The 26,279-nt window shown below is 28.0% G+C and overlaps 8 protein-coding genes across 13 annotated transcripts in view; 3 read left to right on the top strand and 5 right to left on the bottom strand.

The window, feature by feature from the left end:
* Positions 1-3,152: 3,152 nt before the first annotated feature.
* On the bottom strand, positions 3,153-5,108 carry Ankle2 (ankyrin repeat and LEM domain-containing protein 2). Of its 3 annotated transcripts, none has more exons than XM_027347962.2 (2): positions 4,995-5,108; positions 3,153-4,930 (listed from the first exon to the last, which is right to left on the bottom strand). In XM_027347962.2, the coding sequence occupies exon 2, from the start codon at positions 4,898-4,900 to the stop codon at positions 3,209-3,211; it is 1,692 nt and encodes a 563-aa protein (XP_027203763.2). In that variant the 5' UTR covers positions 4,901-4,930; positions 4,995-5,108; the 3' UTR covers positions 3,153-3,208. The 3 variants fall into 3 exon arrangements, with proteins under 3 accessions (XP_027203763.2, XP_075679843.1, XP_075679842.1); XM_075823728.1 differs by having other exon boundaries at positions 5,060-5,077; XM_075823727.1 differs by having other exon boundaries at positions 5,002-5,066.
* An 85-nt stretch (positions 5,109-5,193) lies between these two features.
* LOC113797569 (S-adenosyl-L-methionine-dependent tRNA 4-demethylwyosine synthase TYW1-like) lies at positions 5,194-8,097 on the top strand. Its single transcript, XM_027347977.2, has one exon. It carries the CDS (start codon positions 5,244-5,246, stop codon positions 7,407-7,409), a length of 2,166 nt encoding a protein of 721 aa, XP_027203778.2. The 5' UTR covers positions 5,194-5,243; the 3' UTR covers positions 7,410-8,097.
* LOC113797570 (uncharacterized) lies at positions 7,440-12,002 on the bottom strand. The gene is made up of 5 exons (XM_027347978.2): positions 11,631-12,002; positions 11,422-11,541; positions 8,313-9,434; positions 8,155-8,232; positions 7,440-7,725 (listed from the first exon to the last, which is right to left on the bottom strand). Exons 1-5 carry the CDS (start codon positions 11,867-11,869, stop codon positions 7,584-7,586), a joined length of 1,701 nt encoding a protein of 566 aa, XP_027203779.2. The 5' UTR covers positions 11,870-12,002; the 3' UTR covers positions 7,440-7,583.
* Positions 9,587-11,403, bottom strand: LOC142645986 (uncharacterized). The gene has a single exon (XM_075823750.1). It carries the CDS (start codon positions 10,391-10,393, stop codon positions 9,587-9,589), a length of 807 nt encoding a protein of 268 aa, XP_075679865.1. The 5' UTR covers positions 10,394-11,403.
* A 70-nt stretch (positions 12,003-12,072) lies between the features above and the next one.
* LOC113797571 (developmentally-regulated GTP-binding protein 2) lies at positions 12,073-13,745 on the top strand. The gene is made up of 6 exons (XM_027347979.2): positions 12,073-12,261; positions 12,324-12,887; positions 12,972-13,235; positions 13,302-13,414; positions 13,489-13,533; positions 13,610-13,745. The coding sequence occupies exons 1-6, from the start codon at positions 12,198-12,200 to the stop codon at positions 13,649-13,651; spliced, it is 1,092 nt and encodes a 363-aa protein (XP_027203780.1). The 5' UTR covers positions 12,073-12,197; the 3' UTR covers positions 13,652-13,745.
* On the bottom strand, positions 13,727-19,191 carry LOC113797567 (uncharacterized). Its single transcript, XM_075823729.1, has 5 exons — positions 19,064-19,191; positions 17,314-18,992; positions 17,152-17,214; positions 16,758-17,070; positions 13,727-16,698 (listed from the first exon to the last, which is right to left on the bottom strand). Exons 2-5 carry the CDS (start codon positions 17,710-17,712, stop codon positions 13,727-13,729), a joined length of 3,747 nt encoding a protein of 1,248 aa, XP_075679844.1. The 5' UTR covers positions 17,713-18,992; positions 19,064-19,191.
* A 66-nt stretch (positions 19,192-19,257) lies between these two features.
* Positions 19,258-23,720, top strand: LOC113797561 (transcriptional regulator ATRX homolog). 2 transcript variants are annotated; one of them, XM_075823733.1, is made up of 3 exons: positions 19,258-19,408; positions 19,584-19,801; positions 19,860-23,720. In XM_075823733.1, exons 1-3 carry the CDS (start codon positions 19,258-19,260, stop codon positions 22,770-22,772), a joined length of 3,282 nt encoding a protein of 1,093 aa, XP_075679848.1. In that variant the 3' UTR covers positions 22,773-23,720. The 2 variants fall into 2 exon arrangements, with proteins under 2 accessions (XP_075679848.1, XP_027203767.2); XM_027347966.2 differs by lacking the exon at positions 19,258-19,408 and having other exon boundaries at positions 19,489-19,801.
* The window catches only part of LOC113797568 (uncharacterized), a 51,909-nt gene continuing 49,043 nt past the window's right edge, over positions 23,414-26,279 (bottom strand). For 2 of the 3 annotated variants that reach the window (XM_075823730.1, XM_075823732.1), the window contains exons 11-14: positions 25,296-25,377; positions 24,944-25,208; positions 24,667-24,875; positions 23,414-24,120 (exon numbers count right to left, since the gene is read on the bottom strand). In XM_075823730.1, the coding sequence (XP_075679845.1) occupies positions 24,035-24,120; positions 24,667-24,875; positions 24,944-25,208; positions 25,296-25,377 (642 nt within the window). In that variant the 3' untranslated portion in view covers positions 23,414-24,034. The remainder of the gene's footprint in view (positions 24,121-24,666; positions 24,876-24,943; positions 25,209-25,295; positions 25,378-26,279) is intronic. The other variant, XM_075823731.1, reaches the window with a different exon arrangement.

Raw genomic sequence — 26,279 nt, 5'->3', positions numbered from 1 at the left:
TTCATTCAGTCAATCATTGATGGTTTTTTATTGTTGTTGTTGTTATTGAACATCTTTTATTCATGATCATTAACAACAACAACAAGTCCTGAATCTAAATCTGAATTTGACGTTTCTTCTTATTTGACGATAGGAAATGATTTTTTCGATCGAATCGATGATTGATCGATCAATCGATTATCTTCTATCGATAGTACTCTTTCCTGCAGTAAATTTGATATTTTCTCGTTGATTACAATATTCACATGATAATGAACGGGGAATGATGATGATCATCATAATAATAATGATAATCTTGTGCCCTTTTAATTTCGCAAAAAGTGATTGTATAATCACATCCAAAACATTTACATAATTATAGAATGTTCAATGTTGTTTCGATATAGCCGAGCAAAATCAAATGAAAAACTTGATTTTTTTCCATTCACTGATTAGCATTAATTGATTGATCATCATTATGATTATCATCGATAATGGATTAAATTTTCAGAATGGTTCATTTCTAGGAGAATTTGTTATTCATGATTCGACATTGATGATGATAAGATTTTTTTTTGTTGAAAAAATATTATCAATTTGTTGAATATTGATGAAGTATCAGATGATGATGGTCAAAAGTCAATCGAAATTAATGTTGTTGTTGTTGAATAATGATGATGATTATTGATATCTTGCTTTGGTTACAGCCAATATATCTTTGAAAAGATATTTTCTCTCTGCAAGGTACGGTAATTAATACGGTTCGCTATAGACAGATTCATTAATCATTTTGTTTTCCATCCCGAAAAAAAAAGATAAATTTTTTTTTCATTTCTTATCATCATCATCATCATCATCATAAGATGTTTATGATGCTATTTGATTTGATTTGAGAAAAAAAAATCAAATCATTTAAAAATCTAAATGTCAATCGCTTGGCGCCCAAAAAAAAAATCATTTGCTGTTCAGCTAAATAAATTGCGGATTTTCCTTCCCCCCACAAAAAAAAAGAAGATAGATTATATCATCATTTATGTCACCTGTATATGGTTGTTAATTATCATTTTGTTTTTTTTACTTTGCATGATGTTTTCGACTCTTTTCAACAACAACAACAACAGCAACAAAAAAAAATTAAGATGTTATCGTGACTATCTTTAACTGCAACAACGTTTTGAAAACAACATTAAAACACATTTTGAACAAAATCAAAAATTAATGAAACAAAAAAAAATCATTTTTAATTGAAATAATAAATTTTAAATGTTTTAAAATTCATGTGTGTTTATCATATATATGTAATCATTGTGTGAATTAAGATTTTTCTTCTTTTTCTTCTTCTTCGTTTAATGATGATAACTAAATAACTAACTATCGTGTGTTTAAAATCAATTTGTTTGATTTGCAGTTTATTTTGTTTAAAATGAAAAGCCCCATGATTGTTGATTGTTATCTTTATCTGATCATCATCTTAACGATGATTATAATGATGATGATGGTTTTCCAACTTGTTTCAAATTTAATTAGAAAATTTTTTTCACATTCTCTTTTGATGATTATTAACTGATTGTTTTCATCACTTGCGAACAACAACAACAAATGTTTTCACACAAACAAACAGCAAAATATCAATCAATCAATCAATCGAACTGATTGATTGATTAATTTTTTATGGAAGTCAATCATGTAATCGTGTTATCCTATGTGTATCCTTTTCTTTATTGTTGTTGATTTGAAACGAAAAGCGTGAAAATTGTTTTTTCGTTCTTTCCACTTTGTCTTATTTTATATTGACAATGTTGTTGTTTTGAGGGGGGAAATCAATGAAATGTTTTTCTTTTCTTTTCTTTTCATGTTTTACGTTTCACCCACATCATCATCAAAAATTATTGAATAAATAATGATTGCTTCGGTTGAAAATCATGCAAACAGCAAACAGCAACTGATTAAAATCTAATTAATTCAAACAAACAAACAAAAAATGTCATTAATCGTTTAATCCACAAGTTTTTTTCCAATACCTTTTTTCCTTTTTTTAAAAAAATTGTAATTTGTAATGAAATTATTAATCAAAAAGGTTGAACTAAAACAACGACGGAATCAGCCAAAATCGATTATTGTAACTAAAAGATTTTCATTAATCAAAAAAAACTGAAAACGAAACGAAACACTATCTATTGATATATCGAAATTAATTTTGACAGTTGAAAGAAATAAAATAAAAAGAAAACATTAATTTGTTATGCATGTTGTTAAACTCCTAGTTTAAGTTTTTTTTTATAAAGCAAAATGGAATAAATTAATTTTTTTCCTTTTTGAATATAAATCAAATCAAAAAAAAGGTTTTTTCCAATGATAAAATGTGTGTGTGTGTGTGTGTGTGTGTGTGTGTTTGTGACAAGCCATTGCAGTCAAGCAAAACAACGATAAATTTGATTTAGCTGACGATTTGAAATGTGAATGATGAATGATTATGGAGAAAAAACGAGATAATGATAATGATGATTATAACTTGAAAATATCTGATCAATTTATCTTCTTTCTTCATCATAGTATCAGTTATAGATGATAAATCCTGACAGATTTTTTGGAAAAATTGATTTCAATTAAGTTATATAGGGGAAAAAATGGAAGAAAAAGATAAGATTTTCCAATCTGATTGACTTATATCAATGATGATGTTATATCACCACCACCGTTATGATCACATCATCAATATTCATTCAGATACGCATACAGGTATTTGAAATACGATTTTTTTTTGCTTCGAAAATATTAATAATTCCCTCTTCTACATATGCCCGATAGCATAATCGGGTCGTAAGTGATCATTTTCATCATCATCATCATCATCATCATCAATTACTTTTGCGGTAACAGTGACACACATATCATTCAATAAATGTTGACCCTTGTTGTTCAGTTTATCGATTTGATTCAAAATGATTGAATGATTTTTTTTTTGGTTTCACCACCATCATCATCATCATCTTGTAATCAAATATTTTGATGAAATGACGGAAACGATCACAGATCAATCAATCAATTTTTATCGATTTTCGATTGTCATTTTGTTTTCGTGAAAGAAAAATACCGAAAAAGAAACCGACAACATTTTTTGCATAAAACAATTTAATTTTATTTAATAAAAAATTTTCGTTAAAAAAAATTATTTAAAATCATCACAAATGTTGTCCTGAAACAAACAAACAAAACAGAAAAATTTGACTTAATCATCAAATGTCAATATAGTTGAGAAAGAACTTTTTTCAACATTTCTAAACCAATAAATTAAAAATGGATATTTTGATTGTAAATTTTCATCAAACAATGGTGATGATGATGATTGTTGTTCATCATCATTATCATTATCATCATCATTATCATCATGAAATGATTGTCGTTTTTTCAATGCTAATTTTACAGCATTATAAACATTATCATCAATTTTTTCTTTTTGTTCACCATTTATATAGAAATCGATTAATATTTTCGGATGATGATGATATTCATATTCAGGTTTTGGACTTGTTGGTGGTGTATAGTAAATATCATTGTCATCATCGTCGTCGTCGTTGTTGTTGTTGTCATTGAGAGAATTTTCATCATTCACATCATGAAATTCATTGTCTTCCAATTGTCCATTTTCATCCATTGATTTTATTTCCATTTTCGATAATGATTCTATAAGATATAATTCATCATGTACTGAACGAAGATAATCATCTAATTTTTTTAAATATTTTTCTTGAGAAAAATCAACAAATTCACCAAGAAATGGCCAATATTCACAATATTCTAAATCAAATTCTTTACTTAATTCACAAACAACACGTTCAAGTCCACGTTCTGGATCTTGTAAACGAATTTTTCTTTGTTCAGGTGTACATCGTTTTGGACTTTTAAATATTTCGTAAATTTTTTTTGATTTTTCTGTTGTCATTGGACCTACAATAGCAGATATTTGTACATTTTTTTCTGGAGTATTTTTCAATGTTGATTCAAGCATTTTCTTTCCAACCTGACATGCTTTATTAATTGATTTGTCAAAATTATCTACCGATTTTGTTACCGTTATGAACACAGATGAATTAATAAGTTCTTGAACTTTTTTTCGTAATGATGATTCTTGAACAACTTGATAAGGCAATAGATTTTGTTTGTTTAATTTTTGTGTATCCAAAACCGGTATATAACCGACTAGAATAGTAATACATTCTAAATCACCAAATTTACAAGCCATATGTAATGGTGTATCGAAATTAACTTTATCGGGTGAATTTAGATACATATCTAAAAGATGATCACGTTTTTCAATTAATGATTCTTCAGCGAAATTCGGGTTCATTTTTTGAACAAAATCAACCGAATTAATTGTATCGAGAATAAAATTCAAAATTTCTGGACTTTTGTTACGAATAGCTAAATGAACAGCATTATAACGAGCACCTTGGACAATTATGGTTGGACTGTCAAAATAATTTGATATTAGATAACGTGGATTATTGTAAACAAATTGTTGAACCGAATCTAATTGTTTATTTGTAATGGCACGTTTAAAAACATTTAGATCACGTAATTCGATTGATGGAAATGGTGGAGCTTCTTCCATTCCAGTAGATTTTGAACCAGAAATTATTTGACTTGAAGATGGACTATTATTTGGCGATGATAAAATATGATTGGAAGGTGTATTTGTAATAACATCACAGTTTTCTTCCAGAACAAATTTCAAGGCTTCATCATATTGAGCAAATGATTTAAATCTTGAACCTTTATAACGTTTGATTAATTTCAGTATTTCATTTTTATCATTCGACATAAAATGTTCAGGATTAAAACCAGGTGATGGAATTGTTATTCTTGCCTGTTGTGGTATACAGGCAGCATAGAATATCATATCGGTTCCAATATCCATCATGAATCTATGAAAATCGTTTTGGTGGCATAACTAAACGAAAGAAGAAAAAAAATGATAAGAAATAAGTGAAAAATTTAAATTTAAATTGTTTTACAATGAACAATTTTAAATTTGGAGATTTTTTTTTAAATTAAACAAAAATTTTTTTGACAAACGAACAAATGACAAATGTGTTTGTTTATCATCAAAACAAACGAATCAAAAACAAAAAACAAAAATCCTTTGACCGTTCATAACCAATGTATCCAATTTTTTCACGTGATCGATCCATGTGCTTGAATTTGATCAAATCATTTTTTTCAAATCATTTTTAAATGTGATTAAAAAACAATCGAAACAAAAGATGCGTTCGAAAATTTTATCCACTTTATGGGAATTAGCAATCAATAATAAATTAACATCTGCATTAGCTGTTGGTATAACATTAATATTAACAACAGGTGTTTATCGAAAATTACAACAAAATTATCCAAAAGTGAAAAAATTTTATAAAGATTCTAAACAACAACAACAACAACAACAATGTAATTGTATGAAAAATAAACCTAAATTGAAAATTTTATATGGATCAACTGCTGGTAGTAGTCGTCGTTTATCGAAAAAATTACAACAATTATTAAAAAATAATGATTCAATATTACAAATATTTGAATCAATTGAATGTATTTGTACTGATCAATATGATCCTGAAGATGAATTATTAAATGATGCTTCGAATGGTAATTATTTGATTATATTAATGCCAACATTTACTGGTGGTGAACCACCCGAAAATGCTCGTTGGTTTTGTCAATGGATCAAAGATGCTGCAAATGATTTTCGTTTATCAAAAAATGCTCTTAGTCAATTAAGTTTTGCTATATTAGGTATTGGTGATTCGATTTATGGTGATGATTTTTGTCTTTGTTCATTTAAATTAACCAAAGCATTAAAACAATTAAGTTCAAGATGTTTATATAAAACAAGTGTATTAGATCGTTCGGCTTTAGAATCAATTGAAGATCAATTTCAATTATGGTATCAGAAAATTCTTTCCATTTTAATTGAACAAGAAACTAAATGTTGTTCATCAGATAGTTCATCTGATTCAACAAATTATTCTACATTTGTAAATGTTGGTGATGATAGTGTCAATGCTGATGATGATGATGATGATGATGGTGAATTTGATGAAGATTATGCCGAAGAATATGAATCCAAAAGAAATGATCAAATAGTAACCGATCTTGAAGATATTGTTACAAATACTGAAAAGAAAAAATCCGCTTCCAATAATAATAATAAAAAACAACCAATACGAGATATGTTAACAACGGATCTAAGAAAAGAATTAACAAAACAAGGTTATAAATTGATTGGTACACATTCGGGTGTAAAACTTTGTCGATGGACAAAATCAATGCTTCGTGGACGTGGTGGTTGTTATAAATATACATTCTATGGTATTGAAAGTCATCGTTGTATGGAAGCAACACCAAGTTTAGCTTGTGCAAATAAATGTGTATTCTGTTGGCGTCATCATACAAATCCGGTTGGAACTGAATGGAAATGGAATATGGATCCGCCGGATATGATTTTTAACAATACTATGAATGCACATTATGCAATGATCAAACAATATAATAGTGTTCCAGGTGTATTACCCGAAAGAATTGATGAAGCTATGCATGTTCGACATTGTGCATTATCATTAGTTGGTGAACCGATTATGTATCCAGAAATAAATGAATTTATTCGTTTACTTCATTCGAAAGAAATTTCTACATTTTTAGTTACAAATGCACAATTTCCAGATGAAATTAAACGTTTAGATCCGGTTACACAACTTTATGTATCGGTTGATGCATCATCAAAAGTTTCATTGAAAAAAATCGATAGACCATTATTTCGTGATTTTTGGGAACGTTTTAATGAAAGTCTTCGATTACTTAGTTTTAAAGGACAACGTACTGTTTATCGTTTAACATTGGTTAAATCATGGAATTCTGAAGAAATTGATGGCTATGCAAGATTGGTTATTCTTGGTCAACCAGATTTTATTGAAATTAAAGGTGTAACATATTGTGGTACAAGTATGAATGAATCAAATCTTACAATGAAAAATGTTCCATGGCATGAAGAAGTGGTAAGATTTGGAAAAGATCTTCTCGAAATAATTAATCAACAAATTAAACAACGAAAATTAAATCAATCTGGAATAAGTGGATATTCGGAAAATTTTGATTCTGAATTATATGGTTTAGCTTGTGAACATGAACATTCAAATTGTTTACTTTTAGCACGTCGTAAATTTTATATCAATAATCAATGGTATACATGGATCGATTATTCGAAATTCAATCAATTAATTCAAGAATATTATCGAACAAATGGTGAACGAACATTTACATCCATTGATTATTTAGCACCAACACCAAAATGGGCAACATTTGGTGCTAGTGAACAAGGTTTCAATCCAAACGATACAAGATTTCGTAAAAAACGTAATCATACATATGATAAAAATTAAAATTAAATTAAATTATTTGAGAAAAGCAAATGAAAAAAACTGACAAATTTTTATTTATTATTATTATGCTAAACACACACACACACAATCAAATATTCTAAGCATCATTATTATAATTATAAAATTATATAAAAATGCATGAGTATTATTATGGTTATTATTATTATTATTATGCTAATTACGATAACGAAGCGGTGGTGATAAATCACCAATTAGATTGCCAATCGAAGCATTTGTCTTATTGATATTGGTCGTTGTTTCCAATGTTGATGATGATGATCCATTACGTCGATAAGGAACTGGTCGTTTACGTGCACTTTTTTCGGATTGATTACGGATTACATTAAAGCAAGAAAAAAAGGAAAAATATATTTTTCGGTTAAGTTATATTAATTAAAGATTAATGAAAATCTATAAATCTCATCAGGCATCTATTGCATTATGTGCAAACAAACAAAAAAAATCAATATTTTTAATCATGGAATCAAAATGATAAAAAAAAGTGAAATAAACAAACAAACAAAAAAAAAGTAAAATGAAATAAAAAATGTATTGAAAAAAATGAAATGAAATGTGTCTATTGGTGAGTGAATATAAGTGGTGAATGTGAAAATGAACGAAAAAAAATGAAAAGAAAAAAAAAGATGTGATTTCAATCAAAAAAAAAAAAAAAAAAACAAATGATAAATGAAGGTGATGGTCTTCAATAGTCCGATAATATCCAATTACTATTTACTAATGATACCTGGTTATACGTCGTTTTTCAAGAAAACTTGGTGAACCTTGTCGTCTTGGTATAGATGGACTACGAGATCGTGAATATCTTTAGATCAGGGGGAAGGGAATAAAACAATGAATGTAATTTTGATTAAGTAATTAAGTAAAAGTTTTTTAATTAATTACTTTTTCATTTTTTTATTTGATCGTCTGATAGTCGGACTGTTGTTGTTATCACTGCTCATTGAAGATACCGAATCAGATATCGACGCGGATCGTGAACGTTGACGTTTTCGATTATTTTTATTTTGGCGACGATGATTTTTATTATCATCTTTTTCGTCTTCAGAATACGATGATGATGATGGTGATAATGAACGATTTCGTGGTGATTTCGAATGATGTGATCGTCGTGCACGAATTGGACTGCGACTTTTAGATCTAGATGAATATTTACTTCGATGATGATGATGATGACGGTATGATGGAGATTTTTCATTTTTATCATCTTGACGATGGCGACTAACTCGCTGATGATGATGACCTGATGAAACAACCGATTTTATTCGATTTTTTGACGATTGATAGGGAGAAATTTCTTTGTCGCCATCATTACGACGGCCATTTGTCGGTGGTGATTTAGAATGTTTTCTTGGTGATAAAGAATTCCTGCGATGATGACGACGATGATGATGATCATCATAAGATTTTTGTTTGATTTCAGCACCAATTGGTGATTTTGATCTTGATTTACGTGTTAAGGAATGACGACGATTAATTGATGAATGTGAATGTTTTTGTTGACTACGATGTTTTGATCGTAAAGATTTTTTACGATATGAATCATATGATGATCCACTTTTAGCACTATCTGATTCACTACTATCTGTACTACTTGGTTCCTCTGATTCAGAATCCAATTCTGAAGATGAATCCGATGAACTATTCGATTCTGAGCTACTTGATGATGACGACGATGATGAACTTTCCGATGATGAATCATCATCATCATCTGAACTTGATTCTTTTTTAATTTTCTTTTTATTTGCTTTAATAACAACATCTTTTTCTTCATTACGAATATTTTTATTATTTGATTCATTTTGTTGTTGTTGTTTTCGTATAGTATCCTGTATAAAATCTTTATTAGCTTTTAACATTTCTTCTTTAGCAGCTTGTTGTTCTTTTGCTTTACGTATAATATCCATTGATGAACCGGCAACAAAATCATCGCTAATACCTAATGCTGATTTTAATTTATCATTACGATTACGATTCATTTCGGCCAATTGATGTGTTTCTTTCACACTAAAAAAGTAAATTAAAAAAAATCAATTAAATTATTCATCATCATCAGTAAAAACATTTATAAAAAATTAAGCAATTATCATTTTATAAACAAACAAATTTTACAATTCTACTACGAGAGAGAAAAAAAAAATAACAGGAAACCAACAAAATTACAAATTACAAATTACATACCTTAAACAACTTTTTATCTTAAAAGAAGATGAAGCATTTTTACAATTATAAAATGAATCATTATTAGAATATTTTTTATCATTATTATTATTATTAAGATTAAGATTATTATTATTATTATTTAAATGATTATAGTAACAGTAACACACAGGATTATTATTCTTGGATAATTTTCTTTGATTATAATTTAAATTCTTATTAATAAAATGATGATGATTATTATTATTATGAATAAATGGCTGTTGTTGATAATGTTTTTGTCGTTGTTGTTGTTGACCTAAAATTGAAACAGCAGTTGCTGCAGCCGTTGCTGTTAAAATTGTTTCAAATCTTTTCATTTGATTACGTTTACGTCTGATACGACGTTTTGCTGCAGAACTTAATGGTTTTATCTGATTATTATTATTATCATTATCTAATTGTTTACTATTACTAGTACCATCTATAATATTATTTGAACCTATACTATTTCTATTATTATTATAAATACAATATTGAAATGGTGTTGATATTAAATGATTGGTAAATGCATTGAATAATATCTGATGTGGACAATATAATGATGATAATGATGACGATGTTGATGAGGTATCATGATTACAACAACATTGTTGTTGTTGTTTCGATGATGATCGATCATTCAGAATTGTTGAATTTGTTGCCGATCCAAGAATCGGACGTATCATTGGTATTATTGATGATACATTTTTTTGATTCATTTCAGGTTTATTATTATTATTATTATGATTATCATTCAAATTATTAAGGGTATTTGTATTTTCCATAATTCTACATTCTATTAAGTAAAATTATGTATGATTGTTTACAACAAAAAAAAAGGTGATATGATTTGGTAAATTTGGAAGACAAATCTGTGGAAGACTTGGATTGTTGTTTGTTTCGTTTGAAAAAATGGCTGAAACTTAGACCATTTTTATGTTTTGGAAGACATTCATACTATTCACATTCGAGTAAGGCACTGAAGATATGTAAGATTTGATCGTTTGGTTTTTATACCAACATGATAATCATCATTATCATGGTCACTTTGGAAATAAAATACATAATGACCATTAGCAGTAAAAAGTTTTTTTTGGAAAGAAAAAACGTTGAGTTTTATCTTTTTCTAATTTTGTTCTCGATCCACAACAACAAAAGTGACAAATTGAATTTGAGAAAATCTTTTGTCAAGAATAAATCAACTGTAAATATCAATTGAGTGATAAGAATTTTTTTTCTTTTGAATATTCAATTTTTTTGAAAAATATCAAAAAAACAATTTAAAATAAAATAGGAGAAATTTTGATTGAAATCAACCAAAAGAGTCGGCCATTTTGCCATTCAATATTCAGAGAATTTTTGTTGTTGTCTCAAATAGGCCCGTCAACAACAACAACAACAACGAGCATCAATTTCATTCCAAAACTGAATTTTTTTTTTTTTTTTTTTTTGGTTCGGGTAAATTAGCAATATTATATAGAGATGCTAAACATCATTGGTTATAATCGGGTGTTATCGCATGTGTGTGTGTATAGTGGGAAAAAAACTTGACGCCAACATCCATTAATAAGTAAATGTTACGTAATGGATTCTGTATATTCTGTAGCTATATAGCGATAGAATTGGCTATAGAATTTAGAAACAAAGTTGCTTGTTTCGTTCGAAAACAAGAAAGAAGATAAGAAAAATTTTCGTTTTTTGAGATTGGATCAATGAAAAAAGTTAAGATAAAAAAATTGTCAAAAAAAGAATGAAATTATGCAAAGGAACAACTTTGAAAAAAATTCAAGAATTTAAAAGAAATAAACCTTACCCTTTACTTTGAAGAATTTCATCAATAAATTCTTTTCGATTTTCTAAGGCTTTTTTCATTTTTTGTTGCAATTCTTGTCGATATTCATCTACACGTTTTTGTATTTGATCTTCAGTTAGCCTGGTTTGTTTTTTTCGGAGTAGAAAACAATAGAGAATTACAATGAAATTTAAAAAAATCGAATCAAAAAAATAACAAAATAAACATACCCTTTCTTTTCTAATTTTTCTTCCAATTCTAAACATTGTACTTCAATTTTACGTTTACGATGATGTTCAAGTATTTCTTCATTTGGTGCTTTTATATATTCGGATTCAAATCGACGAATTTCTTCTTCGGTTTTATAATCAATTTTTGGTTTTCCAACATGAACAAAACTAAGATTACGTTGAACATAACCATTGGTACCGCTACCACGAGCGGTTTGTAAACCGATTCCATTATACATTATTCTTCTTTTCGAATCGATTAATTGAAGAATTTATTAATTAAAATTACAATTTGTAAACAGAAAACAAGAAAAAAATTGTCGAGGTTTTTGAAAATTCAACTAATCACGATGACGCAAACAATGAGCACACCGATCTCAGTATTTCAATGTTTTTTTTGATGGTTGGAATCCTGGAATCTCATTTATGAATGTATCAACAACACGAGGACCGACACGAACACCGAAAAAATTAAAAAGAAAAAAAAAAAAAATTTTTGTTGTCGATTTATAAAATATCCACGTTTTAATTTAAACGTTTTTTAAAAAAAAATTAACTTAATTATCAATGGGTATACTCGATCGGATTGCCGAAATTGAACGTGAAATTTCACGTACACAAAAAAATAAAGGTATTTTTTAAGTTTGGTTCAATGTATTTCTGTGTGTTAAATTTTGTCTGTTTATATTTCAGCTACCGAATATCATTTAGGTGTATTGAAAGCTAAATTAGCTAAATATCGTGCACAATTATTAGAACCAAGTAAATCAAAAGAAAAAGGTGAAGGTTTTGAAGTGCTTAAAAGTGGTGATGCTCGTGTTGCATTGATTGGATTTCCTTCGGTTGGTAAATCAACATTATTGAATACGGTTACAAATACACATAGTGAATCTGCATCATATGAATTTACAACATTAACCTGTATTCCCGGAGTTATTGAATATAAAGGTGCAAATATTCAATTACTTGATCTGCCCGGTATTATTGAAGGTGCTGCACAAGGTAAAGGTCGTGGACGACAAGTTATAGCTGTAGCACGTACTGCCGATCTTGTTATTATTATGTTAGATGCAACAAAAAGTGAAGCACAACGTCATCTTTTGGAACAAGAATTAGAATCAGTCGGTATACGTTTGAATAAAAGACGGCCAAATATTTATTTCAAAGAAAAGAAAACTGGTGGTGTTTCATTTAATTCAATGTGTAATCTAACAAGAGTTGATGAAAAATTGGTTCAAATGATTCTACATGAATACAGTTAGTTTTAATGAAATTTGTAGTTTTGATTGTTTTCAATTGAAAATCATCATTATTTTTTTTTCTTACATTCACTTTACACAGGAATATTCAATGCTGAAGTATTGTTTCGAGAAGATTGTTCACCAGATGAATTTATCGATGTAATATGTAAAAATCGTGTCTATCTACCTTGTCTATATGTTTATAATAAAATTGATCAAATTTCTATGGAAGAAGTGGATAAATTGGCTAGACAACCACATTCAGTAGTTGTTAGTTGTAATATGAAATTGAATCTTGATTATATGTTGGAAACAATTTGGAATTATCTTTCATTAATTCAAGTTTATACTAAAAAACGTGGTCGTATGTTTTATTTTTTTGAAAAAAATTTATTTTCCTAATAAAAAACCTTTTTTTATTCCAAACCAGAACCACCTGATTTTGAAGATGGTTTAATCATGAGACGTGGATCATTAATCGAACATGTTTGTCATACAATTCATCGAACATTAGCATCCGAATTTAAATATGCTTTAGTTTGGGTATGTGTTTATATTCAACGATGACACTGGGGGTTAATCTTAATTTTTTTCAACCTAATTTTAAAACAAACCAGGGTACCAGTACTAAATATAGTCCACAAAGAGTTGGCTTAAATCATGTATGTTTTTTTTTAAATTACTGAATAATTTATTTTAAAATCAATCATTTTGTTTGTTTAATCATCATACAAATAGGTTGTACATCATGAAGATGTTGTTCAAATTGTTAAAAAATGATGGCCATCTGGATAATTCGAATGAATTTTTGTTTTTTAAAATTTATAATTTTTTTTATAATAATAATAAATTCTATTAAGATTCGAATAAATAATTTGTAAAAGGCGTTGGTGGTTTTATAAATTCAGCTGTAATTGAATTTTCTTCATCAGTACTTTCAAGTGCATCTTGATTAACTTGACCATCATCATTACCATTACATGTTGATAATGATGATGCTGTACCGGTAGAAGTGGATGTATCATCTGTTGAATCATCATTATCATCACCATCATCATCGAAACAACCTTTACGAAAACCATCAAAACCACAATCATTTTTTTTATTCTGTTGATTAATATTTAACATTTGTTCTTGAACACGTCGTTTTAATAGATTCATATTCATTTCAAGTAAATCAACTGGTGATTTATCTACAGTAATTGGTGATTGTTCAACTACTACCAGTTTTTCATTATTGGGATTATTATTATTCATTGTTTCGGATTGTTTTTTTATTTGATGATGATTTGGCAATCTAGTTATGATTGTATTTTGATTTTGATTTTGATCTTCATTTTGATTTATCATCATCATTTGTTCAACATTATTCATTGCTGTTTTTGTATCCAAATTAATCGAACGATGAAAAATTTCTAATTTTTTAAGGCTTGTAGGATTCGATATTAATATTTTAAAATCTTCTTCACTAATAAATTTAATTGGTTCATCATCTAATTCTAATTCAAAATCGGCAATATCTTGTGATGTTGATGTATCACCAGCACCATCGGCTTCATCATCATCATCATCGTCGTCGTCATCGTCTTCGTTATCATCGTCATCATCATCTTCACAACAATCATCATCATCATCTTCATCGATAAATACAGGATTATTCATTGAACCACCACCATCATTATTGTTTTGTAAAATTTGATTCAATTTTGATTGATTTATTTGTTCAAGCCAATATCGATATGGATTTTGTAATGATTGATTGATTGTTGGTTGAGTCTGTGTTGGCTGTTCCCTTTTCTCATTATTGTTGTTATCTAATTCTTGTTCTTGTTGTTGTTGTTGATTAACAGGAAAAAGATTTTGATAATCTTTAGGTGGTTCAATAATTGCAACATGAAATGGAATCTCTTCCATTGATTCGGGATGATTATTAACAACAATTGGTTCTTGTTTTGCTATCTGTTTGGTTTGATTAGATAATCCATTCTTTGTTGTTGAATATTGTTGTTGTTGTTTCGGCTGTTGTTGATTATTCGATTGGCCACAATTTCTTTGATGACGTTGATTACGATGACGATGATAATTATCTTTATTAACAGTATGAACATTTGTTTTCAATGGTAGTGTATAATAATTATTATTACTAATACGATTTTGTGAATCATAATAATTTTTAAATGCTTCTTCAAATGTTGTATATATTTGTTGATGATATTCAGTACTATTACCGATACTTGATGCAAATGTAAAAACATCAACTAAACTTGGTTGTTGTTGTTGTTGTCGATTTTGTTCTTCTCCATTCATTAATTCAAAATTATGATTGTCCGGTGAATGATCAATATCTGTTGATTGTTCTTTGTTTGATGATTGATTAATGGTTGAAGATTCAAATGGATTAAAATAACTTATATATGGTTGTGTTGTTGTTGTTGTTGTTGGTTGAATGGATATTGCATTCGGCACTTGTACAAATCCTTTAGCCAATTCTCCTTCATCTTCATCAATACATTCAAATGAATTGGCAAAATCATTCAAATATTTTGACCATTTTGAATGATTTTCAGTTGATTCATTAGAACTATGAATAGAATTATCAACTGATTGTAATGATTGTTGACAATATTTAGAAGTAAAATCAGTACGTGATTGTTCAACATTATTAAATAAAATTACATTCGTTTCAAATTGATGACCAGATTCTATATCATCATTTGATGAATTTTTCGAAAAAATCAAATTTGTTTGTTGATTTGGTAATAATAATAATTCTACATTATTATTGGCAGTATTTAATTGATAACGAATTGTTTGACTTTTATTAAAACTGGAATTTGATCCTAAATTGGAAGACGATTCATTACTATATGTAGATGATGATGATGAAGTTTTCAAAATGGATTTAGAATTTATCGAATTATTAGCATTCATATTGGACAGTTGTGATACTGAAAATCGTGGTATAGCCATATGAGGAGGTGGAAGTAGTGGATGTTTACGACGATGATGATGATGATGATGTGAAAATGTTGAATCATCAGCATCATCATCATGCTGCATAGAATTATCTTGTTTTTGAATATTTTTCAATGAATTCAATTTACGCCATACATATGATTGTACATTTGATGGTGTATCCAATATAACGCTCATATATCTTCGTAAATTTGATGTTGATTGTTGATGATTATTGTTGTTTATATCGGATGATCGATATTGTTTATTATCTGAAATTGTTTGAAAATTTGTTGTCGATTGTGATGATGACCATATTTTATCTTTTCGTTCTAATTTTCTATTCGGTGAAAATAATAACATTTCATCCGGATAATCATTAGCAGGTGTATTTGAAACAGTTGTTGATTTAAATGTTTGATGATGGTGATTTGGATTATCAATTAATAAATCTTGTGATGAAAAATCGGCAGAAAGACATTTAAAATTTGTTGTTGATGGAAATGATGATGATGATGATGGTGGATGGTTGAACTGATTTGTGGACGTTTGATGTTTTGTAGTTACTGTTGTCGTAGATGTGGCAGGACAATGGTCATATCTTGTTATTGATCGTTGATGATCAATTGATTGTGATTGAATCTGTGATTGATATTGATGACGATGATGATTACGAGCAATAGCCAATTGATTTTGAAAATATAATTTACGTTTTTCATGTGTAGATAATTTAAATAATGTTATCATTGAAAATAATGATATAATTATTGCTAATAATGATAAGGCAAATACAACACGTAATGAATCATATATAATACCATGAACTATATCACAATTCATTATTTCTTCCATAATAAAATGTTTGGAAGATGCTAAAATAAACAAAAGCAAGAAAATCAATAATGAAATAACATTAAAATCAATCCATTACCTTTGAATGAATTTGACAAAAGAATATCATTATCAATATCATCATCCTCATCATTATCATTATCATCAGCATTATTATCATTATTATCACTATCAATATTTTGAATATTAATCGATTGTAATTGATTGATTGATTGTTGTTGTTGTTGTTGTTGTAAATTAGATGAAATAGTACAGGTACAGGCACGTATACGAACATTATATGCACATTCACGATGTGAATTAAATCTTGGAAGATGTATAGCCGATGTTGTAATAGCAATAATTATCATTAATAATAATACCAATAAATAAAGACCACAAACAGATTTGAGCTTATCAGATTTAAAAAACAAAAAAAAAATTGAATTTACATTAATTATTAAACAAACAAACAAACAATTTCTTTAACATACCAAATACATTCGTCGTGTATTTTTGTTCATAAATGCCATCAATGATAATCCATTACAAAAAAGCTAAACAAATTTCAGAAAATTAGGAAAAGAAACCCAAAAAAATATCCATTATTCAACATTATCAAAGATCGATAATTTATCTTAAACAAAATTACTTACAATCAATGATGGCATATATAATGGTACTGATTCTAAAAGATGAATAGACGTTGTATTTGTTCGAAATAAAATACCAAGTAAAAAAAGTGCCACACCAATAATCAAACTCATACAACCGAATAATAAACAAAATAAAACATAACGATAAATATTAAGAATGTAGAAAAAATGTCTAAATAATGATGGTGATGGAGTCAATTGTGTTGTTGTTGTTGTTGTTGATGTTGATGATAATATTGATGATGATAATTTCTTAGTTTGATCCATTAAATTAGATTTGCTCGTTGTTGTTGTTGTTGGCGGTGGTGGTGGTCTCGAAGAAATCATTGTCTTTGCTATAGTCATCAAATTCTGTGGTGGTGGTGATGATGATACTGCTGCTCCTGATAATTTGGCCATTATTCTTTGAAAATTAGATTTTAGCTATTCTTGATTTCATCATTATTTTGAAAGAACAACAATCATTGGAATAGAAATCAAAATAGACCAAAAAAACAATTCTTATGATTCAATCAAATTTGAGTAACTGATTGACGATGAGGATGATGATTCGATTTTCGTTCGATTTCGAATACATTGTTAAGTTAATCAGAAAGGTAAACAAACAACAACAAAAAATTTGGTCGTCGTTTGGCCTTTTTTTTCTCCATTCATTACTTTCTTCAAGATTCTTTTCTTTTCTCAATTTTGTTTACCAATAACCAAAATAATGAGGACCAAATGGATCTATGAAAGAATACAACTGGCGGGTACCACTTCTTTATTTTGGGATTCGAATTTTTTTTTGTTTTTTTTTGTGTAAAAAAATATTTGGGTCATTCGATGGATGTTGTAACCCCAGAAAAATAATAAAAAACGGTACGCCCAACATTTTCATATATATTCCAAAGGTTCCAGACAATAATTGTATCCGTATTTATCTTACAAGTACTGCTACTTTGCGTATGTTTCCAACAAATACGGAAATACTAATAAAACAGCAAAGATGCTTTGGGAGAATATTACATATATAACTTGTTATTTTCAGGAGCGCACAATCAGGTTTGGATTTTCTTTATTTCTTGGTTCAACGGAATTTTCAACTATAGAATTATTCTCGGATTCCATTGCAATAACGATAACGACGACAAAGACCACTGCCACCATCAATTATCAACACCCAAAAAAAAATAATAATAATAAATGATAACGGGACCAACAAAAAAAAAACGAGACAAATAATGAATGATTGAGATTAGAGAAAGAAGAAAAAGAAGAAAAAAAAGTCGACATTTATAACGACAACGATTATGATGATTATTATTATTATTGCTTTTGGCATTTTCGTTGAACGAAGGATTTAGTGAATGAAAGATTGTTGGTTGGTTGATGGTGGTGGTGGTGGTGGTGCTTGAAAACCATTAAGAATATTTTCTGGTACAAGTATATCGAAACAAAAAAAAACACCACCATCAATACAATAACCGAATGATGAATAAATTCAACCCGTTTTTTTCTTCATTTTCAAATGGTTTTTCCAAAAGTCCAATGATTTAGATCAAATTCGTTTTTGTTTTGTTTTGGTTTTTGTTTTCATTGCTCAACGAAAATTCCACTCGACAACCAGAAAAAAACAATAAAACAATTCACGATTTTGGCTCGAAAAGTCCAATTGAATTTCATTTCATTTTGATTCATTACTATAATCATAAGCAATTTAATTTGATATGAATAAATTAAATTTGAATAATTTGAATTTATTTATAAAAACCTTTGAACATTCAATTGTCATAAATTGGGAGAGAAAGAAAAATATTATTTAACCAAATCGAATCGATCATTGTTTTTTCACAATATTTCGCCACACCCGTGAAAGATTTGGTTTTTTGGTTTTTCTGGTTTCTCTGGGCAATAAAATAAAGGTCCATAATATATCTTTCGGGTTATTCGAATCATCATAACAGAATGGTCATCAAATCGTTGTTTGCTTTGAAAATGAAAAAAAATTTAAAGAATTTTCTTTTTGGTTTCAATTTCGCTAAGAAATTCAGGCGGAAATTATCGAAGAAAACAAATCGGGAAAAAAATTTAGAAAAAAGTTTCCGGAAAACAATAGGTACTGTCATCATTGAATGGATGATTATTTTTTTTTGGACATTCTTTTTCATTCTTTCTGAATATTAATCCGGTGTGCTCTCTTTTTTTTTGTTTTGTTTTGTTTTCAATTTATTTTCGAAAAAAAATAATGGATAATTTTTATGATTATCGTAATGATGATGATTATCCTTCAGATTATGAATCGGAATTGAAAAAATCACAAAATGATTATCGTAAACATAATCGTCAATCAATAAATTATGTGGTATTCACTTCAGACGAAGATGATAGTGATGATAATAATAATAATGATGATGATGATGAGGAATTTGATGAATTTTCTTTAGTCGAACGTTTTGACCAGTTAAATTTAAGTAATGATAATTCGTCAAATGATTCGGCTATCACGAATGTAAGTGAAATTATAGAAAACATTTTAAAAATAGTAAAAATATTTGATTTTTTATTAGTCATCATCATCATCATCACAACAAACGATTAATTCGGATATTTATTTGGATTTTCAGGAATGGTTTACCGAAGATGAATCAAATGATTCTGATGATACCGATGGTAAGATTTCAGATGAATCAAATGACAACGTTAAAGATGAAAGTTCAAAAACAAATTCAACTGAATCATGTACTGAAAAACGAAATTTCGAAATAATAAATGATGATAATGATGATGATAATGATAATCAACGGCAAAAACGTTTAAAATTACAAAATATTATCGATTCGAATCAATGTCAACAACATGAAACAACAACTATTGAAATTATTGTCAAAATCGATTCTCAAGATCATATGTCCAATGATGATTCTTTGAGTAATGTCAATGGTTCTATTCGTTCATCCAATTCGATCAATACTAATTCAACTGGCAATAAAACTAGTGATGAAAATAATAACATTTTAGTCGATAGAAAATCGAATTCAGTTGATAAGCAAGACAATGACAATCTTGATTCGAAACATAGTGAATGTAAAATTCCAAAAAATGAAACCACCGATAACACCGATAATTATTATGCTAAAAATGTAACTAATTTCGATACGACAAATTCTACGATTTCAAAAATGTCTTCCATTCATAAACGATCATCGAATCAATTTGCTCGAAAACGTATTCGTGAAATATATCATCATCGTGATTTAAATTTAAATACTCAAATAGCAATTGAAATGGAAGATGAACGTACAAAACGTATAATGGAAAAAAATCGATTATTAGATATATTTGCTAAATCGGATCCGAATTCAGATTCACGTGTAATTTTAGAATTTGATCCGAAAAATGAAAAAGTATTACTTGAAATTGATCAAGGTATTGTTAAGATTTTAAAACCACATCAACGTAATGGTATACGTTTTATGTATGATTGTACAATTGAAACATTTGATAGATTATCATTGAATGATCAATCTGGCTGTATACTTGCTCATTCAATGGGATTAGGTAAAACATTACAAGTAGTTGCATTTTTACAGGCCATTATGAATAATCCGATCATCACTATACATATACGTAAAGTTTTAATCATCATACCGTTTAATGTACAAAAAAGTTGGATAGAAGAATTTTCTAAATGGAAAAATGAATATAATCAATATGAACCATTGAAAATTTATGATTTATCCGATGCTAAAACAATACCACAACGTATTGAAGTGATGAAAAAATGGAATAAAAATGGTGGAATATTTTTACTTACAATCAATATGTTTCGTAATTTGATTATGGGAAAAAGTCCTAAATTGAAACCAGTGATTTCATCGATGGAAAAATATTTACTTAATCCTGGTCCTGATATGGTTATTTTTGATGAAGGTCATTTATTGAAATCAAACACAAGCCAAATCAATCAGGTTGCATCAAAAATTCGTACACTTAGACGAATAATTTTAACTGGTACACCAATGCAAAATAATTTAGGTGAATTTTATGTTATGGTTGATTTTATTAAACCAAATCTTTTGGGTACAATCGATGAATTTCGAAATCGTTTTGAAAATCCAATCAAAAATGGACAACATATCGATTCAACTAGTATGGATGTTGCACGAATGAAAAAACGTGCATTTGTTTTGCATAAAATGTTATCACATTGTATTAATCGTTGTAATTATAAAGTTCTTGTACCATTTTTACCACCTAAATATGAATACGTGCTTTATCTTCGATTATCTTCAATTCAATCAAAATTGTATAGAAATTTTATCGATAATTTAAATGGTGATTATCAAAATTTACTTGGTGATTTTTGGAAATTATCTAAACTAAATAATCATCCAATATTGTTTTTAACTTCAAACGATGAAGATTTTGGTGTTAATGATGATAATAATAATAATGAAGAGGATGATGATGATGATAATGATGATAATGGTAAAAAAAGTAAAAAAAAATCTAAATTGAAAACCAAAATAATCGATAATAATGATGATGAACATAAAATAACGGTTACGGATTCTGGATTAATAAATGATGAAGAAATGAAAACATTGGAAAAAATTGAATCAAGTGTTAAATTTACTATTGCATTTGCTATACTTGATTATTGTCAAAAAATTGGTGATAAATTATTAATCTTTTCACAAAGTCTTCGTACTTTAGATCTGATTGAAAAATCATTAAAATCAATTAAAGGTGGTGAATGGAAAAAAGGTATTGATTATTTTCGTATCGATGGTCAAGTAAAAATTGGTGATCGAGTTAAAGGTACTAAACTTTTAAATGATCGAGAAAATAAACGTGCACGTTTAATGTTGATTTCAACACGTGCAGGTGGTATTGGTATTAATCTTGTCGGTGCAAATCGTTGTATAATTTTTGATTGTTCATGGAATCCAGCAAACGATGTACAAGCTTTGTTTAGAGTTTTTCGTTTTGGTCAATTAAAACCTGTGTATATTTATCGTTTAGCCGGTTATGGTACAATGGAAAATCGTATTTATCAACGACAAATTTCAAAACAATCAATATCAGGTCGTGTTGTTGATCTGAAACAAATTCGACGTTATTTTACCCGTATGGAATTAGAAGAATTGTATACATTTATTGAAAAACCGGATAAAATTATTATACCAAATGTACCTGATGATCAATTATTGGCAAAAATATTAAAACAATATTATCAACAAATAATTTCATATCATGATCATGATTCATTACTTGAAAATCTACCTGAAGAACAGCTAACAAATGATGAAAAAATTCGTGCATGGATTGAATGGAAAGAAAAATCGGATGAAAATCCCATTCAAAATAATAACGATAAATATGTGTTAAAATCAAACAACAACAACGATAATAAAATTACAACAACAAATGATCCACCTAAAATCGACGATCATAATCATTATACATTGAAAGAGTAAAATGTCAACAACAACAACAACACATAAGAATGATCAATTATCATTGATCATACGAACAACGAAGAAGAATCAACGAAATAAATAATACCGACGGGGATATTTTGTAAAGATTCATTCATTATGTAAAAAAAACTTTGTGAAAAAAAAATGTTTTTTGAATAAAAAAAATGATTATTATTATTTTGGAAAAAGTAAAAAAAAATCTTATTTACCATGAATACTGTGATAGAGATATATTTTACCTTAGTCAGTTTTTTTTCTGGTCTGGATTTTACACATTAATTTTACTTTCTTTTTTGGGGGGTTCTTTCTTACAAATGATGATTGATTATTTTTGGTCGAACAAAAAGCCAAAGAAATAGCGTGATATTATCGACAAACGAGAACAGCAATGAAAAAAAATCAACACAGAATAACCGAATGTGTGAGAAAAGTAATATTCAATCATCATTTTTGATTTCAAATAGAAAATATAGAAATGTAAATGAGAAAACCAACAAACCATTTTTTAATGATACATTTTCTTCGGTTGTTGTTGTTGTTGTTGTTGATGGCCAATTATCAACATCTGACGTTCTTGGAGATCTAAATCGTAAAAGATTTTCATCGGAAAAGTTTTTTTTCAAATTAAAAACAATCGATTTTGGTTGTGCATTGAAATTTTTTTATTATTATTATCATTATTTTGATTTAATTTGTCCAACAAAAAGAAAAAAAACTGAAATAAAAATAATTTTTTTCTCCCCCTTCATAAGCATCGAAATATATAGTGAGAGAGAGATAAGCACCAACCAGAATATTCTTGGCTGTTTGTTTGTCTTGGTGTGTGTGTGTTTCTGTGTGAGAAATTTCTTGATTCACAAGTAAGAAAAAAACATCACTAAAAAGTTAACAATATTTGTTGCAAAAGAAAAAAATTGAATGTTTGAAAATTGAAGAATGTGTGTGTGTGTGAAAATAAATAAAAATTGTGAAACATTCATTATTATTAGGTGTGTGTACACGTGTGTGAAACAAGTTCGTTCGTTATTTTCGTTATTTTTTAAATATTGTAATTAAAAAACAGAATGAAAACAAAGAAAAAATATTGATGCCAAAAAAATAATGTAAAATGTTTGTATCCTTATTCTTCGCACCCATATTGTTTGTTTTTTTTCGTTTTGCATTTGCTTCTGCATAGACAACCAGAAGAATTGAAAAAAGGGTTGAAAAAAAAGTTCAATAAAGTTTGCATTTCATTAATCAATTTACTAATACTATTATTATGATTCGGATTGTCCATTTTGTTGATCAGTTGATTCATCATCATCATCAATTATTGGCTGTTGTTGTTTCGATTTCAATTCTTCTAAACGTCATTGAAAAAAAATATAATGAAACAAGAAAACGAGAAAACAAGAAATGTTAGATTTTTTTTTCTCAGTGAAAATTTTTTTCGCTTTTTAAATTATTCATGTGGATATAATGAACGAGGAACGTTAAAAAAAAAGAAAAAAGAAAAATACTGTTGATTAGATTTGTTTGCAATGGAGAATAGGTAAATTGGAAAGAGCGACATGCAGCAATCTGTAATTCTGTAATTCTGTAATTCTGTAATTCTGTAGTACCATCAATGTTGTTGTTGTTGTTAAAAGTGATTAAAAGGAATTCATTATTCTGTTTTTCTCTGTGTTTTCTGATCATTATCGATTCATTCATTTTCATTAATTAAATAAAACTTAATAAGGGTAACACCATCTTGAAAATCGAATCGAAAAACAAACATATAAACATTCATTATAACTTCATTACAAGTGGATTTTTTGTTGTTGTTGTTGTTCATTTTCAAATCATCACACCTTTAACATGTATTTATAATCATCAAGTTTTTTTTTGATTAATATTACCATCATACCTTCAAATGCTGCTTTTTGTTGCCATTTAGATTTATTCTGATCTAAATGTTGTAACCATGGACGATATAATTTTCTTGTTGAACTATTTATAACCATATTGAATATAGGTGCTGTTGTTGTTATCACAGTGGCTGATGAATTTGTTGTTGTTGTTGTTGTTGATATTTGTTGTTGTTGTTGTGGTTGTTGTTGTTTCAAGGCCAAAGATCTATTTGAATTTTTTAAAAAATAAATTCATTAAAATATAAGAATTTTCAAATCAAGAAAATTTCAAACCTAAATTCTGAATCATTATCATTATCATTATCATCATCATTGGAAGACTTTTGATCATCACCATTACCACCAACATCTTCATCGATTATATCCACTGAAGTAGTGGCCATTGTTGTTGTTGTTGTTGTTGTCGATACTGTCATTGTTGTTGTTGATGCGGATGCATTGGGTAATGGTGATGATGATGAATTTAAATGTTCATAAACACGTTCAATAAGATCACCACAAAGTTCCATTGTTGGATAGACAATAAATTCGATAAAACCTTTTTTTTAAGAATATTAAAAAAAATTATTCCCCGTTATCAATCTTGCTACGTAAGTGTTAAACAAAAAAAAACAGAATAACATACCAATCTGTGATTGAGGTATCAATGTTGAATTACGATCACATAATGGAGAATAGGCAAGACCTAATTCACGTTCCATATCGCCCTATGTTTTGTTTTTGTTTTGTTTTTGTGTATGCACAGTGTTAAACGAGATTTTCAATTCAAATTCAACGACAACCAAAACAAAAACAACAAAAGAGAAAAGAGAAAAACAAAAAACAAATGAATAATTAATCAAATTCAAATTTATAAAAACAAAAGAAGAAGGAAGGAAGAAAGGAAGGAAGAAAAATTCATTTAATGATAAAATGACCTTATTATATGCATCAAACAAAACAAACAGCGAAAAAACTGTCAACAATGGGCTATGATTTTCATTCAGTGTTTATTTCTACTTTTGTTGTTGTTGTTGTTGTTGTTGTTGTTGTTGTTGTTGTTGTTGAGAAAAGTAAATAGGATAAACTTGATAACTTTATCATTATAAGATTATTATTTCATATTAATTCATCTTCTTCATATCTGAACTTTTTACTTTTACTTTTTTGCTTTAATGAATTCCCTTTTGTTTTCATCTCATTATCATCATCCAGTTCAATTCAATTCAAATTCAATGTGAAATAATCAACGATTTTTTTTTTTGATCGACGAACCGAAAGATCAAAAACAATGCGAAAAAAAATATATACACGAAATTGGATTACTTTTTTTTATTTGTTCCAATTCTATTCTTTTTCCCGAAATCTTTTTTTTTTGTGAATATCTTTCACCTTGTTTTCACTGAGTTTGTTCAATGAAACAAAAAAACTTTACTTTATTCTCTCTACAGTATCAATTTTTTTTAGGGCCAATTTTTTTTTGGGGTTCACTTTTACTTGCATAAAACATGCTATCATTTTATTTCATTTGAATCATTCAATTGGAAAATTATGAAGAACTTTTTTTCTTTTGTTTTTGTTTTTTGGCCAGTTTTCGTTTTTGTTTTGTTCAATGCAATAAACAACATTT

This window comes from Dermatophagoides pteronyssinus, unplaced genomic scaffold (assembly GCF_027571235.1).
Source record: "Dermatophagoides pteronyssinus isolate colony J.1.1.1.1 unplaced genomic scaffold, Derpt_VIB-CSIC_2022.12 sq0035, whole genome shotgun sequence".
Taxonomy (NCBI): domain Eukaryota; kingdom Metazoa; phylum Arthropoda; class Arachnida; order Sarcoptiformes; family Pyroglyphidae; genus Dermatophagoides; species Dermatophagoides pteronyssinus.
This window is presented reverse-complemented; position numbering and strand designations above follow the sequence as displayed.